At 48.0% G+C, this 16,917-nt stretch overlaps 1 protein-coding gene across 2 annotated transcripts; it reads left to right on the plus strand.

The window, feature by feature from the left end:
- FTH1 (ferritin heavy chain 1) lies at nucleotides 1-15,907 on the plus strand. Of its 2 annotated transcripts, none has more exons than XM_068398958.1 (6): nucleotides 1-343; nucleotides 7,167-7,223; nucleotides 11,179-11,459; nucleotides 13,290-13,436; nucleotides 14,436-14,561; nucleotides 15,568-15,907. In XM_068398958.1, exons 1-6 carry the CDS (start codon nucleotides 10-12, stop codon nucleotides 15,730-15,732), a joined length of 1,110 nt encoding a protein of 369 aa, XP_068255059.1. In that variant the 5' UTR covers nucleotides 1-9; the 3' UTR covers nucleotides 15,733-15,907. The 2 variants fall into 2 exon arrangements, with proteins under 2 accessions (XP_068255059.1, XP_068255060.1); XM_068398959.1 differs by having other exon boundaries at nucleotides 1-280.
- The last annotated feature ends 1,010 nt before the right edge of the window (nucleotides 15,908-16,917 follow it).

Here is a 16,917-nt window from a genome sequence, read left to right on the forward strand (position 1 = left end):
CTCCCCCCGATGGCGGCTCGGCGCGGGCCCGGGACCCCGCCGGCTCCACCGGCCCGGCCCCACCGGGGCCCCTCTCCTCCCCGCCTGCCCCTCGGCTTCACAGCGATGTGTAAGCGCCGTCCCGGACCCCAGGTGTGGTCCGAGCTACCCCGCTGTTGCCTGGAGGGAGGCAGGGCCGGGCCGGGCCGGGCGGCTGGGCTGGTAACGGGGCCCGGTGCTGTGGTGGTTCCCGCTTGCCTCACCTGGCTGGCCTGGCCCCTCTCACTGCCGGCCCTGTTGGGTGAGGAGGTGCCTGCGGGGTGGGTGCTGGTGGCTGGCTCACACGTCCCTGCTGCTCATGGGGGTGAGTGGGGTGAGCAGCAGGACTGGCGGGGGGAGAAGGGCAGCTCAGTGCTGTACCCAGCCTGCCTCTCTCATTTACCCTTCCTTCCTTCCTCCCCTGAGGTGCACTGACACAGACACCAGAAGCCTAAAGCTTGTATGAGTACTTATGTGGCCACCTGGTTCTGAGTGTTTGCTTGGTGACTTGCTTTGGCCCCGCTGCTTGGCAGTGTGCTTGCTTGGGTCCCTCTGCCTGGCAGGGTGTGCTTGCTTGGGTCCCTCTGCCTGGCAGAGCGTGCTTGCTTGCTAGAATGGCAAGTTGAGGTCACGGTGAGCTGGAGGAGCTCTGGGAGACAGGCTGGCATAGGCTTGAGAGCAGGGAGATGCCGTGGTGTTACAGACAGCCTTAGGCAGTCAGATGAGGTGGAAGTGTCACTCAGATTGGTTCTGCTAAGGGAAGGAAGACTCAGATGAGTTATGACACAGTTGTACAGCTTGAGGAAGCAGAGCTAATGTATATGAAGACCAACAAAGTGGAAAATACTTATAGGAAAATGAGCTTTCTTGCTTTACGATGACAGGATTAGGCAGGTGTGTTAGCTCTGCAAGCGGTAATGATACTGGAAGGCACCACTGGCAGTTGGCAGCTTTCTGTTGTCCTTCCTTCCTCTCCCAAATTAATTAAATCTCTGTGTTTTGGGGAGAAGGGGTTGAAATTGGGAGAGGAGGGGTGCTGGGAGTCCTGACCAACTTCTCAGTGTGCTAGCTGTTGACTGTAATCCTGGTGCTGTAAACAAGATGGGAATGTTAACAAAGCTTCCGAAATCTTCCTAGAAAGAGTCGTAAAGGACAGCACTCTTTGCAAGACAGGTGAACTCAGAAATTAAAGCTAAGTGCTGTAACCTTTCACATATCCCCTGACTCGTGGTATAATGCAGGGACAATCTGGTAGTTTTCAAAGCTGAAAAAACGTGCTTTTTAAAATTTCCTCTTGGCAAATGAATAGTGCCTTTCTTAGTTTGGTTACTGCGGATGTCACACAAAACACGTTGCCTGAAAATGAAATGCTGTCTCCTTCTCAAGAAGGAAAACAAATAAAGGTCATGTGCTGGTCAGGGAGAGATTGTGTCTGCTTCCCAATTCCTCGCCCATAGGGTTTGGTTGCTTTCGTAGGTGCTGTTGCTCAATCCTGATAAGTCCCACCTAAGAGGAAAGCAGAAACGGACTGAAAAAGAGCTCTGCCTGATTATGGTTGGGGGTGATATGGGGAAACAGGTAGAACTGTCTCCTACCAGTTGTTTCTGTAAGAAAGCGCTTCTGAAGGACTTAGTACAAGAAGAGAAAGTTTCCAGTTGATCTAAAGTCATGATGGTGTCACTTTCTCTTCCCGTTCCTCAGTCTCTCCACGCACTGGTGTTTCTTACGCTGGATGTGGCCGTAGAAACAGAGAGATTCTCAGTCCCCTTCTTCCTTTTCGGTTCCCTCAATTTCCAGCTGTGCTCTTCGCTTGTCGGCTTTGTTACTGTGGGCCTCTGTGTGGTTGTGTTACTGTGATGTGACTATGGGCCAGTTTAGGTTGAAGTAGTTTAGGAAGTACTTCTTTCTCCTGTACTGAGCCACTTTGGGATCCAGCTGCTTTTCTGGCCTCTAGAGAAGAGCAAGAAGGTATTGAACCCTTCCCACCTGAGGAGGTTCGTGATGACACAGGGCCTTGCAAGCAGGACTAAGCTGATGATGCAAAGGAGAAGGGTTTTCAGTAGAAAACACTGGAAGTGGATGTTCTTCTTTCCTTTACTAGGCTGCCAACCATGGTCCACCCTGTTAATCTTGAAGTGTTCACATTTACGGGGAGGGAGGTAGACCCTAGTGACTCCAAAGTATATGAAAAGATGAAGAAAGCAGAGAGTAAACACAGGCTTTTCTCAACAAGTGAGTTTCTGGGCAAATAACGAAGGTAGAGAAATGGTGGACATGTTTTGTAGGGACTCATGTGCTGCCCTAATGCTACTCTATGGCTCAACATATCACTTGTCTACTGATTAGACCAGTCCTAATTACTGGCAAAGTATTTATGGGCAATTCTGGCTCCTTGGGTGTCTTAAATCCAAAATTTTTTTTTAACAGGGCAGTGAGACAACCTTATCCTTGTCTGTGGATCTGAACTGGCTGATCAAAGAGGAGCGTGATAAGAGTGGCAGTTAAATAAGCACGAGGTGTGATGGCAAATCCATTTGACCCTTGCTTCTGCAAGTGAGGCACTCGGGATAATGGGCGAGCCAGGGCTGGGGTGCATACTCCTTGGTTGGACCTGGACTTGACACAGCATCTTCCCCAGGGAAGCTCTGCTGTAGTGAGGTACAGGGACAGGGAGAGAAGTGGGAATTGCCTATGTCAGGCAGTCTTCGCTGCTAGTTAAGCCTCGCTGTGACTAGGGATGCAGTCGCTTATGACTTCCAGTAAAAGGCTAGTAGCTCTTTTTTTGTGTGGTCATGATGAGCCAGCTCATACAGCTGAACTTTATTGACAAAGTTTCCTGGATTAAGTAACAATGCTGCAATTCTGGCTTCTTTTTCTTCCCAATCAGAAAGTATGTTTTACATGGTGACCTAAGTAACATTCGCGTGGTTTAGCATCTGAGCCACTCCCTCCACCATCCTGTTATTTTAGCTGATGTCAGCCTGTTGCTCAATCTGCACCTCCTGACTGGAGAAATGCTCTGTAAGAGATCTCATCACAGCCGCTTCCCTTTGGGGAATGATTTAACATCTTCACTGCTTCTTACTCTCCTGGCATCCTTGGCCAGGAGATGGGGTTCAGCCGAGGGGTTTAGCCTTTGCTGTTTCAGCACGAGTCCCTGTCTGAGGAATGGCTGGCTGGGAGCTGCCTCCTTGGTGTGTCTCATCTCCATCTGCTCTGCAACACCGAAGGTCCTAACCCTGCTACTACAGCGCACTCAGTGCCCCACTGCCATCTAAGTGCATCACAGACCCGCACCGCCTGACCCCTCTAAGCAAGGCTGTGGTTGCCTTCCGTTTTGTTGTTGCTTTTTCCCTTTCTGGGCTTGCACACACACACACTAGAAGTTACACGGACCAAATCAGGCACAGGATTTATAGCCCATGCAGTTTTGGGAACAAATGTCTTGGCCACAGCAGGTGTGAGGAAGCACCCTCTCCTTTCAGGGAGAGTGTATACTAGCTCTCAAGGATCTGGCTGTGGCATTTGAGGCAATTTGTTTCTGTCTCCCCCACTTCTGCTTCCCATTGCTACGGAGCTTGGCCAGCCCCCCTCATCCACCTCAGCATGAAGGCATAACCTGGATGCTTGATCTAGAAACCTGCTGTCCTCCCATCCTGCACCTGATTCTGGAGTTCGTCAGATCATCAGCCGAGCCAACCCTGGAGAGTGGCCAAAAATGATTCATTTTTTGTCTTCTGTTTTCTGCTAGGTTCAAGAGCTAAACTGGCCTGTAGAGGCCGTGATGAACACTGAAGCTAGTGAGGGGCAAGCAGGGGGGCTGGAGACAGGGAAAAGAGGCAAGTAAGGTGGGTGAGTGTGTGAGGAATGCAGTCTCCCCTTTTTCACAGCCTCAAGCTGTGTGAATGTTTCAGCTGCACGGTGTAGCTTTACTCTGAGCCTACTGCTGTCTTGGGGGTTGTGTCCCTTTCGCAATGGCTTTTAGAAGATACCAAGAGCATCAAACAAAAGGCAAGGAGTCCAGCCTGTGCTACGTAAGTGTGGAGCAGAAATCTTTTTATTGTTGGACTGGAAAGTTCCTGATTTGACTGGTTTCAGTCTTGGTCATCACTGCCTATTTAGACAGGTTTTGGGCAGCGTGGCCATGCATGACTGAGCAAGCCTACTCATAACATAGAGCAACTGAGGGGAGGGACTGATTCCTTAGGCCAGGCAGAGCATTCCTCTGGCTGTTTTAAACCTGAAATGAAGCTGGCTGCTATCCTAGAAAAGTCTGAGCGCCTTGCAGATGAGACTGATAATAACAGCTCTTACTGGGAGTATCTTTCCAGCATGCTGACCAAGAACACAGGGCAGCATTAGCTGGTGGCCACAGTTTAAGAGGCTGGTGATCTGCCTGGGTTTGATGATTCCTCTTAGTCTGTTCAGCAGAGCATCTGCCAGCGTAGCTGGTGCTACAGTCTGGCACAGCCAGATGTGACTGCGAAGGAGTTTGTCAACTCCGTTCTATAGCAGCGCACACTCCTGTAGCTGCCCTTCCGTGTTATCTAGCTGACTGCATGGAGTGGGTGGCCTGTTGTCGAACTGTTTTATTGGTTGCTGAAATGTTGTTATCTGTGGGCATGGTCCAACATCTGCTGAGCTGAAGAAGACGGCTTGTACGTGGTCCTCGTATCCGATCCTATGTATTAGTGTCAAGGTCAGGTCTTGCCCCAGTAGAGCCTGCTGACTATTTTCCCCATTTTATTTCTCTCTCTGTCCAGTTTCATTGCTTTTTTCTCCACAGATGCTGTGGTGGAGTAAGTTTGAAGAGGGAGAACTAGGTTCTAAGGTCTTGGCTCTCCTTTTGCCCAGTTAGGGCACAGGGAAAGCAGCAGTGGATCGCTTCCCCACCAGCTGCTGCTGGCTTCTGGAAGGAGCTGTGTCCTGCTCATCCAGAGGTGACTTTGCAGGGACAAATACTCCACACTTCAACACTAGCTGGCTGCTCAACAGGTAACACGTGTAAGAGCAGATCCAACTTGACCACCTGAACTGCTTTTAAATGTTTTTACTCTGATGGCGAGGGGCTGGACATGGCTTAGGAGGAAATGATACCCAGCAGGAAAGGTGTGCGAGTGGGTGGGTGTGTGGAGCCTGCGGAGTTGTGGCTGCATCTCAGCTGCATAAACTACATGGGTGGTTTCAGTGTCTCTTTACAGCACAGCAGGAACCAACTTTTCCCACAGACTCTCAGAAAACTCTCTCTGCTTTTTAATTGCCCTCACCAACCTATGCCTTGCCTCAATAGAGAAAATCCCTGCAGTTCTTCTGAACCACTAAGACGATCTAATCTCTTCACTTTCTATAAATAAGCCATGAAATGAGTTTCTAGAGGGACCTGCTCAACAGCAGCAGGTCAGAGGTGCCCCCCATCAGCATGTCCTGCCTAAGAGAGATCGTGACATGGGCTGCTGCTTGTTTTTGTGGTGGAGCTGATGCTTTATCGGGCTGGTGCATGTTCTTTAAGCTGGTGTTTAACTGCCAGTTCCCTGTAAAAGCTTGTTTCTTCTCATCATGCTTGAAAGCATTTGTCCGCCTGCCCCTTTTTGGGTGGCTAAATATAAAAGCAAACACCACCTCCTCTGGAAGGCTTAATGCTGTATAATGTCTGCTCAAACTTGATGCTGCACAGTCAAAAAGGCATCTCGGGGATGAGCAGTAATTACAAATAGGAGCACTGGCAGATGGATAGCCTGGTTTATGGGCACAGTCATGGCATAGGGAAGCTTTTAGAGCTGCATGGTTCCACCTCACATCTGCTGTACTGCTGCCTTACTTCCCCCACCCCTGTCTCTCGCTGACCAAGTACAGTGCCACCACTTATGTCTGCTTGATAACCCTGCGATATGCTGTGGCACTGTGCTGGGAGCGTGTGGGGTCCCTGTGTCACACGTGGGGTCCCTGTGTCACACGTGGGGTCCCTATGTCACACGTGGGGTCCCTGTGTCGCACGTGGGGTCTGGCATAGTGCTGTTAGCATGCCAACACCGGCGTGTGTGCCTCGGACACGCTGTTGTGCACCCTCACAAAATTAACTCATGGCCTCAGCTGGCAGCCTGAGGGATAGAGGGGACAGACATCAGTTTAAAGTTTGTCTCTTTGACAGGTTCCCAAATGAAACCTCATCTTTAAAAAAGGACATTTTGCCTGTGTATCCTACTCAGAATGAAAGCTGCCCGATCATTCATGAAGGCTTCAATGCTTACCAGTGTTTTGCAGGGGAATTCCTGATAGGAAGGAGGTGATTTTTGGTGTATTGAGAAATTTCCCTGTGGTTGTTGACTTTAACTGGGTGGTTCTGTTTGCAAGCACATTTTTTTTTTTTTTTCCCCAGCTTTTCAGTATTTGAGGAAAAAGTTATTAAGTACAACAGAAACAGGGAACGAGAATGATACCCACCCCCCACCTCCTTGTTTTTAAGACTTTGTTAATCTGAGAGAGGAAAAAAGTGTGGATCACACTACAAGATGATGATGACAGTATAGCAAATGCCGTGGATTGTGGCCTGTGGTGGAATGTCAACATTAAACTAATTGTGGTTTTTGCAACTTGGCAAATCTGTCTTGTGAAAGCTACAGTATGTCCATTTAGTGCCCAGGCTGTCGCTGGGATCAGAGCTAGAGCTTTTCAGTTACAGGTAGCAGAGTCAGTCTTCAAATTAGGTTAAATGGGGCTGATATGTGCTAGTAAATTCACCAAATTCTGCTTCTGGCCGTGCTGGGCAGACAGAATTATTGTATTATTAACACTATTCTTCCTCACTCTCTTGCCTCTAAGCACTTTTTTAGAGGCATGCCAAAGAATTAAAATTAAGTTTAAAGGGTATTCTGAACAAATTAGAGAATTGTAATCTCCTGGGGCATTTAGGTTAGACTGACTGTGTGCAAAAATGTTCCAGAGCGAGAAAAAAGCCTGTAACACACAACTTAGAAAATGTTTGTCTGTCTAAATGGGTTTTATATTACTTGTCTACAAAATCCTGTAGTACAGACTGTTACAGGTTATTTTGTCTTTGGGACATTTTTCCTACAGCAGAACAGCTTATTGTTCCATCATCTCCTAAGCAATTTCCTAGAGTAACTTCAAATATCCTTTGTCTTTCCTAGGACTGTGTTTCCAGGAACTAGCAGTTCTGTGTAACCCAGGCGTCTGCATTCTGTGCCGTAAGTACTCAGAGAAAACCTGTTGCCTAAAACCTGTGTTTCCCACGTGTAGAAATTTGGGCACCTAAAAGAAATAACTGAAAAATTTGCACAATGTTTTTGCCCGAGGAGCTAGAGGAGGAGTTTGCAGTAAATGGCGATTCCATTTTTAGGATATCTTACAGAACAAGTGGAGCCCAGATGTTTTTAGTTAACTGCTTTCAAAACTCAGAGTGTTAAATTACCAGACACATGATCAAGCCTGGAGCCAAGTTTAGCGTTGCTTTTGTGTTTACATAAAGTCTGTGAGCTGAATTACACTGAAGTTTGTGGGTGGAATGGAAGTTCTCCATAACAAATATTTGACTGGATGCACAGTTTATCTTATTTACAGGACTTTGAGCTTTGAAAAAAGGTTACTATATTTTTGTTGATTCAATATTTGAGGCATAGTCAGCTCTCTTGCTCACTGGATTTGACACAGTTGTTGCTTTTTAACTCAGATCTGTTATTATTCTAGCCATTAAACTAGCATGGCAAAAAGCAAGCATTTAAAAGCTAGAGGGGAACCATTTCTACAGATGATAAATGAAACTTTGTGCATTCCTGAACATTCTGGCTGGTCCAACTACAGTGACCTCTCTCCGCTCACACCAAGGGAGCCCTCTCGTTGAAGGTCTAGCTGGATGCCTAAGTCACGTGCTAAGTTGTTACCCAGGGACTGTATCAGCACTCTGAGGTGTGTGCAAACGGAGTCTTGGTGGATTTTTCTGTATCTAGGTCCACCAGTTCTCTGACTTAATCATCTTCTGTATATGTATGGAAACATTCCTCAAAGAAGCTTAGATTATTTTTGCACGCTTAAATTGTCCTCTCCAGCTGTCATATGAGGAAACTAAGCATTACTGTCCCTAAATTGGCTGATGTTCGGGTCTGTGCTCTGTGTATAACAGCTAAGCTGTAAACAAGAGAGCTTGCTCCATTGTTTCCGACGGGATCTTGTCCAAGGGAAAACAAGAGATTGTCTTCAACAATTTGAAGCTTGTGTAGGCAGACAATACATTGATTTTTGCCTGTGGGCAGCATGAAGCATGCCTCTACTTCAGACCAGCGAAGCAGTTGAGAGCCAACATGAATTCAAAGTAACGCTGCGCGTGCACTCTGCTGAGAAGATGGATCAGTCCCTGGGCAGCTCTGATGTTTGTGGGTAAAAGTGTGCTTAAAAAGTAATTTGGATGGCCAGGCTCTTTTTCCTGCATACACCACATCTTTAATCTACTGGATTGGGGTGAGAAAGGCCAGAATCTCCCCTCTAATTCAAATAGTTTAATGAATAATGGTCAGATGTGCAATTAACTATTAGCTGCTGAAAATAATATGATAGAAAGTAGTGTGTGAAGCTGTGTCAGATGCAAAAAATGAGGCTGCAATTACTGAATGTGAATGTCATTTGATGGGAAGTCCAGCCTGAGTATGGTAATGCTTTTAGCAGGCTTCTTCCCAAGAATGCTTGTAAATGCATTCTTCAGGAAGAAAGGCACAAGATAAAACAAGGCTTAAACCAAGCCCTAAGAAAACAGTAAAGTCAAAATTAAAACACAATGTGACAGTAGTTTGAGAGAGTCAGTTGCACGATCAACAGAAAAGGTCTGGGTATAGCTGAACCCAAACTTTTAAGAGCAGAGTGCTGAACACTCATCACCTTGGTCACCAAGATCTCATGACGCATGGTTGTACAAGCCAGGGTTCCCCATTCTGGCCACGTGAATCTGCTGTCATCAAAGATAATGTGTATGTTTGTGCAACTTGCAGTTGATCCAGAGTGTAGGACTTCCCTAGTCTTACTGACATTTAATCATGGGTGGCACAGAGTGTCCAAACTACAGAGAAAATTTCCTATTATGAATGGCCTGTTTGCTCAATTGCTTACAAACTGTGCTGTTGCGCAGCTTTTTCATGAAACAATGTAATGAGGATTGAAAAAAATAAACTGCAAGAGCTTGTAATCTATAAGCTGCTGGGCAACTTTCTTCTCATCGTTCCAAGTGTGCCTTTGTCAGTCACAAAAGGTTAGGTAGAAAAAAGAGCACGAACAGCAACTGTAATGTAAAATAAATGGTTTAGTGTTTTGTAGGTTCAAGGTTAGTCTTTCTGGAATACTGAAACATACTCTGCAATGAACTGCCAATGTAGAGTGTCGTTATATGCAAGTCTGTGCTTCAGGAGGACAACTCCTGACTTCTGGCAAGCCTCATCAGCCAAATGCTGGTGAAAATGCTGCAGTAAGAAAACAGTAATGCAAGGCTGCCCGGCAGTTACAACTTTTTTTTTTTTTTTTACATAAGCATTTGTGTGGGAGGAGAACATGAGATTTCAAATAATGTACCTGGCAGCCTGCTGAAGCGATAGGTATGACCCATGTTAACTTATATACCTTAATTACTTCTGATGGTTAACCGACAGAAGCAACAGAAAACAGTAAAACAAAGGAAGCCATATCTCCTTCGGGCGTTCAGAGCGCCTCTGAAAACGCCGCTGTGCTGACACAAGCCTTACGCTGCCCTTTACACACAGACACCCATCTGGTCACACATGGGAAATCACACATTACCAGGAAGGTTCAAAGACCGAATAAAACTTCGTAGAAAGAACTGGTTAGAGGAGAATTGATTTAATCTGAGTTTACAGGCTCAGTAACTCGTAACATTTCTGATGAGTGTAAACATTAACATTGGCTTAGTAAAAGCCAAGATTTTGGGAGCCCGATGTTACAGGATAATCTCAGTTTAAGCAGGACATTTCTAGCCCTCAAGGTTTCACTTATAATCTGCTTAAAATCTCAGAAAGTAAAATCATCCAGTGTTTATTGAAAATAAATGACCACACAAACTGACTGACCTTGGTAGTGCTAAAAGCAGCTGAAATAATCATCTCATTATCAGAAGGCTCATTTTTTTCTGTTTGACCTTTGATTTCTCAATTCTTTATTATTCAGCATTATGTTTAAACGATTAGGTTCTTATCCTAAATCTCACCATCAAGCAAATCGAACATCGAGGGCAAGAAGGGTTATTTCTCACTAGCTTTCTTGTGTAGGGTGCCTTTAGTCACCACCGGTGCTAACATCCAGCGTGCTTCCTTCCGAGGTCATTAGCAAACACCAAGAGCCATCGCTGCTGATGTCTGTTAATAACCTGGAGCAACTTTGAAGAGTTCACTTGTGTTTGTTCATTTGTGTTTGGTTGGCTCATGGGGCTAACCAAGGATTTTGCCCTTTATTTAATTGTTTCTTGCATTTCTTAGGAGCGTTTTTGAGGTAGTATCCAAAGAAGGGCCTGGTCACTGAAAGGAAGAAGTCTGAAAACTCACCAGGTCTCACCACTGAGTCACCAGCTGCTTTACTGGGGTGGCAAGCCAGAGCCGGCAGCTGCCATTACCAGCCAGCTGCGTTTTTATACTGGTTTCCAGTCCCAATTACCACTTTCATCATAAGTGAAAGGAGAAAAAACCCCATCCACCACGGCCTGAATCCCTTCCCTCCCAACGCAATATTCAGCAAGCGGCTCAAAGGTTTACTGTTAAGGTTTAAAACCTCTGTGATGTTTTTTATTGAACAAACACCCCTCAGCGCCCGCAGGGCCATGAGGCGCTTTGCTCGCTGGGCCTCAGCCCGAGGCCTGCTCCCTCCCGGCGGGGTCGGGAGTGCGGAGAGACGCCGCCGGGTTTAGGCTGGGGCGGGTCGGCTAACGCTGGACGTGGGAGGTTTGGCAGTTTGGGGGTAGAAGGCTGCGGGAGGGGGGGGTGGCAGGGCCCCCTCAGCTGCCCTGACCGGCGGCCACGGTGAAGGCCGCGCCTGAGCGCCGCTCTGGGGAGGGGGCGGAGGCACGCGCCGCCGGGGGAGGTGCTGAGTCACGGCGCGGCAGCAGGAGCGGGGGAGGCCCGGCCCCCTCAGCGTGACGCTGCGGCGCTATAACAGGGCCGGCGCGGGGCGGGCGCTGGCCAGAACGCGTCGGCGAGGCGGAGCGGAGTGGGTTCCTGCGTCAACAGTGCTTGGACGGAACCGGCCGCGCTCGGGCCCGCCGCCCCCCACCGCCACCACTACCCACCGCCGTCGTACCCGCCGACTCACCCCGTAAGGCAGCGGCCATGGCAGCGCCCCCTTCCCAGGTGCGCCAGAACTACCACCAGGACTGCGAAGCCGCCATCAACCGCCAGATCAACCTGGAGCTCTACGCCTCCTACGTGTACCTCAGCATGGTGAGCGGCCCGGGGCGGGGGGCGGAGGGGCCTGGGCCGGTGTGGGGGTAAAGGGAGGAGAGGCGTGGGGAAGGGGGGGGCGCTTGGGGCCTGCCCGGGAAGGCCCGTGTTCAGGTAGGGGCGGGGGGGGCTAGGCCAGCCTCGGGGGGAGGCGGGCCTACCCGGTGCGGCCGCTCCCCTGAGGGGGGTCCGGGCCTGCCGGGGTGGGGGAAGAAGCGTCGCTCCCTCGGTGCGACCTCAGGAAGGGAAGGTATGGGGGGGGGGGGGGGCAGTGGTATGAGGGAAGGATCTCTCAAGGGATCAAGGCGCAGCCGGGGCCGCGGGGCTGGCTGGGTGTTGCCGGCGCTGCCCGCTCCCCGGTAGGAGCTTTGCACGAGGGGCCGGCCCGGGCTCTCCGCGCACGCTGGCCGAGCTGCCTGGCCGGCTTGCGGGGAGGGCGGCGCGGCGGGGGGTGCCGAGTGCCGGGCGGTGCCTGCGGGCGAACCGCGCTCCTCCTCCTCCTCCCCCCGCTCCTCCCGGGCGTTCTTGGCCTTCCCCAGGGGGTGGGGCGGCCGCTTGTTTTGTGAAGGTGAGACCTTTATCTCGGTGGCGAACTCCAGTTACACGTTAACCGCTCTCTGTTATTTGCCCGTGGCCGACTCGTTATCAGCACAGCTCAGCAGCTCCCAAGCAGCTCTGCCCTTGGGGCTGGGCTGGATAGCAGGAGTTGACTAACGAAGCGGTTGGCACCTTTCCCATAGCCGTTCGTGTCTCTGAGACAAGGTTTTTCCTGCGTAGCTTTTTTTTTTTGAAGTGAATTGGTAGGAATCTGTGGTTTCCCTGGCGCTGTGCTTACATGTCTCACTTGGCATGAGGCTCTAATTTTAGCCATAGCTGAGTAACTTTGGTCCAAAGAGCAGCTCTGACCTCTGTGCAGCAATCTTGGTGCTTTAGAGGTGCAGGTAATTTGGGACTTTCTAGTGACACTGTAGTATATTGAGGCATGTAGAAGTTTACAGCTTGCTTCTGTGTTAGTATGAAGGTTTGAACCTCAGCTGTAAGCTGAATGTCATTATGTTGGTGGATGATAGTGGTACACAAAGCACCAGTGTCTTGCCTTAAACCTCCAAGCTGTTGGTTTAAGAGCAGAGAATTCTGTAGTAGTTTGGTAAATAACTGGCAGTTGATACAAAGCTTTCCATTGAATCCTGCCTAATGGCTCTGACCAAAGAACAAACAAGCTGTGTGCTGGCTTCTAACTGCTGTTACATTTTATTTGGCTTTCAAAAAAGATGATGTTGTGTTTGCTGTTGAATTTTAGTTCAGTTTATCTTTTTTAAATGTGAACTAACATTTTTTTCCACAAAAAAGTAGAAAGTGTACTACTTAGTCTAATCCTTGATAAACTTAGGGAAGCATGGGAGCTTTATTGTACAACTACTTCAAGTTCTTGGCCACCTTTAACTGGTGCTGCAAGTCAGAACCTTGACTTGTGATCATTGTAAGCAAACTCAGGTAAACAAAGGGAGCAGGAAGACTTCTCCTTCTTGAAAAAGGCTTTTCAGGTCTTTTTTTGTATCTTCAGAACTGAACCATGTATTTGTGTCCCTGGTGTTTGTGGTAGCGATACAGGTTAAAATTTAATCCTAGTCAGGAAAGTAACTTGCTATTAAGGGAAGAGTTCTGCCACACTGCCTTGCTGTCCTCATGCTGCTGCTAGTCTTAGCTTGGACAAGGTGTCTTGAAGTAGGGCTGATAGGAGACATGTCTGAAGTCACAGTACGGCTTTGGCTTTGTGTGGCTGCTGGAGTGAGGCCTGGGGTTTTAAGCACACAAATTCTTATTTTTCAGTCCTACTATTTTGACCGGGATGATGTGGCTCTGAAAAACTTTGCCAAGTACTTCCGGCATCAGTCCCACGAGGAACGTGAGCATGCTGAGAAACTGATGAAGCTACAAAATCAGAGGGGCGGACGCATCTTCTTGCAGGACGTCAAGGTGAGGAGTGGAGCTGTGGGTTGTCCTAACTAGACTTGTGATCTGTCTCCAGACTGGAAGGGGAGGAATTTCCCTGTGGATCCTGTCCCAGAAGGAGCTGACAGTAGATAACCATACCGCATTGCTGTGATCTGTGCGTGGCACTTGGCCCAAAATCTAGAGATGTGTAGTAATTTGATAATTTGTGCTGATTGACTCATAAAAAGTACTTCTGTGTGAGAAGAGGGTGCCTAGCCCTAGGTGGTTTGCTGTGGGGTGAGGGTAACTGGAACACAACTGGTTCACCTACCTTAAATTTAACAGCAAGAGCCTTCTCAGTCTATGCTGTTTTGTAGAGAACTCTTGACTCACTTGCCATGGGAATAGGAAATCTCAAGTTTCCAATTGCTCGTTTTGGCTCACTGCAAGAGTTCATAGCACTGTTTTCTTGAAGTCACTTTAATTAGATTATTCAGAACTGCAGAAAGTAAGCAATGTCGTAGGGCCAGTGTAATGCAAGACAGCTCTTCATGGGGAAAACAGCAAACAAAGTAAGTGATGAGCACTTGAAAAGAATTTCCTTGCTTACTAGTAAGTCTGAGTTCTTGTAAACACCAGACTCTATACTAGGCAGTTCTGAGCTGAAGACTAGACTTGCCTATACTGACATCTTAACTGCTTCATTTCTGAAATTGTGCCCATTACCTACTTATGTAGGCGGATGTTTAAGCCATTAGGTTAAAATGGGAGGAGGAAGACAGTAGCTCTGTTGGCTGTCTTACCTGCAAGAGCTCAGAGAACATAACATAAAGGGAACCTAGGGAGTGAGGACAGGTCTGGGACTTGCAGCATGCATTCAGTTCTGTTCAGAGTGTGCACTATGTGTGTGCCAAGTTTTTGAAGATACCTAAATGCCCTAACTTGGTCTAAACAGGATTTGAGACTGATCTAAAAAGACTTTGCTCCCTAATGGTCTGTGGGTACTTACAGAAAACATTCTCATGTGCTTTCCCCTTCTAGAAGCCTGACCGTGATGACTGGGAGAATGGACTGACTGCAATGGAGTGTGCCCTGCACCTGGAGAAGAATGTGAACCAGTCACTCTTAGAACTGCACAAACTGGCAACTGAAAAGAATGACCCACACGTAAGTAGATGCTGAAGCTGTGAACGTGGCTGTGCAACGAGGGGAGCTTGTATGTGTCTAATTGTGTGGGTTTGGGGGCAAGTTGTGTGTCCCTGGTATTCCTAAAGGTGAAAAACTGGTGTGGACTAGTGGTGCAGCCTTTCCAAAGGGAAGGGCCCAGGTGTCAGCCTGTACCTTAGCTGTTTGGTAGGGTTATTGCCATCTTCCAGGAGGACCAGTTGCAGTGTGTTATGGTGGCTGAGGCCTGTGTTACAGAACAGTGGGTGCATCGCTTGCTTCAAACCCTTCTGTTGCTCTTGGGAACAGAGGGCACTCACGTGAACAGCATTTTGAAGAGAAGAAATGTATTAAGCTCTATGGAGAAGTCTTATTTCTGTGGGGAATGAGTTCTTTAAACTGATAGATGCCTGTAAGGCTGTCAGAAAATGTTGACAGGCACTTCTGAATGTTAAAAGCCCTGATCCTTCAGAACAGAGTGTCTGAAAACATGGGTTTCTTCACAGAGGGAAGTTACTGGTGAGGCTGGATTGAGGCTTCTTACTATCAGAAACAGATTAGCAGGTGTCTGAATCAAAGTACTCTTGGAAGTGTCCTGCATAAGTTAGAGGGAGTTCTTTTAAAAGAAACAACATAGCAGGACCATTCTACAGGTGTGAATCCTCATGGTCATGAATTCAAGTGCTGTGCAGTGGGGGCTTCTAAACCTGTTCAGAAACTTTCCGATTGCTTCTTGTACTGAGGAAGAGGGGAGGCTTCCTGAGCTGACATTGTACTGCAGGGTTCTGGGGCAAGTGTGCCTAAATAAGCCTGCCTCACTCTGGTCTTGTTCTGGCATTGCTGAGGCAAAACTGAAGGCTTCTTCCTCTCAAGTATCTTCTGCAGCTTTAAAATTGCCATTCTGTGTCCTCTCCTTTCCCTAGAGAGGACTGGTCGGATTCCAGATGCTGCTTCAGCAGGATAAGCTGTGTTCAGGCCTAAATTTAAACTCTCTTTGTCTCCCTTTCAGTTGTGTGACTTCATTGAGACTCACTACCTGGATGAGCAGGTGAAATCCATCAAAGAGCTGGGTGACCATGTGACCAACCTGCGGAAGATGGGGGCACCAAAATACGGCATGGCAGAGTACCTCTTTGACAAGCACACCTTAGGGGACAGTGACAATGACAGCTGAAGTCTTGCCAAGAGCCACTCTGTGGGTTTCAGTGGGACTTCTACTTTACTGTCCAGCCATGCATGCACGTTCAGCTATCTAGATAAACAGTTGTCATACTCTGTACCAAATAGCACCCCTCTCTTTTCTCGTGTTTTGTGTATTGCCCTCCATCCAATAAAGTGACTTGGTTCAAGTTGGCTTTTTCTCTTTCTCTCGGGAGTGAGAGGCCTGTGCTTGCAGGATTGTGCTCTGTAGTCTCTGTTGTGACAGTCCTCTTAAGCTGGGCATGGATGAAGGAATATATTAGAGGAATCGGATTTTACTTGCTTAGTGCTTTTATAAAAATGACTCTTTTTTTTTTTTCCAATCCAGTGGGATTTACTGTGGGAATTGCTCAGTGACTAAAGTTTGTGTTTTAAAATGCCTTTGCCACCAAAGCTGTTGCTGTAATAAATGCTTGAGGAAAGGAAGGCTTGAGTATCTGGGTGTGCTTAATTGGTCCCTGTGAATTGAGATGAGGCTACTGAAGGGGGGGTTAGTGCCTCAGTAGGTGTCATGCCTAACAGATGGTGCTACACTTGTATGGAGAAACTACTGTGAGTCAAGACTTTGAAGCTGTGTGCTATAATCAGGCTGGGCTGAAGCAGCAGTGCTGCAGGAACTGCCTCAAGGACACTGCAGGGGGAGTTGCAGCGGGTGGTGGTGACATCTGCCTGGGTCTAGCAGCTGTGCATGGAAGGCAGAGAGGGCAGGCAGCTGTTTTGAAGGCATTGGGAGGGGTGTGGGAGGGAGGCTAAATTTGTCATGTGGCCCATGTGATATGGGACACTTGCAGCTGTTTCTGAAGATAGAAGGAGGAAAACTGGTTTCTCTGAATTTCTGCTGTTGCATGGAAACTAAAATGAGGAAACAAAACAGATGGTCCTGCACTTCAGCCTTGCTTTTATTTTCTTAGGGAAGGCAGTAAAAACTCATAGCTGTATGGTGTCTGCTACCATCCAGAGGACTTCTCTGAGCACTGTCAATTACTGGCAGATGTGGAACTTCAAAAGGAGGCAATGTGCTGGGCAAATACCCCTGACTGCAGCCACCTGTTCTAGAGGACACTTGACCTGCCTTGTCCCATCACTTTTTCCAGTATTGGAAAACACCAGCTAGACATGACTGTGAAGCACTATGGGTCTGCATCATGAATGATGGGAC

The sequence above is a fragment of the Nyctibius grandis genome, chromosome 4, assembly GCF_013368605.1.
Source record: "Nyctibius grandis isolate bNycGra1 chromosome 4, bNycGra1.pri, whole genome shotgun sequence".
In the NCBI taxonomy this organism is placed as follows: Eukaryota; Metazoa; Chordata; class Aves; order Nyctibiiformes; family Nyctibiidae; genus Nyctibius; species Nyctibius grandis.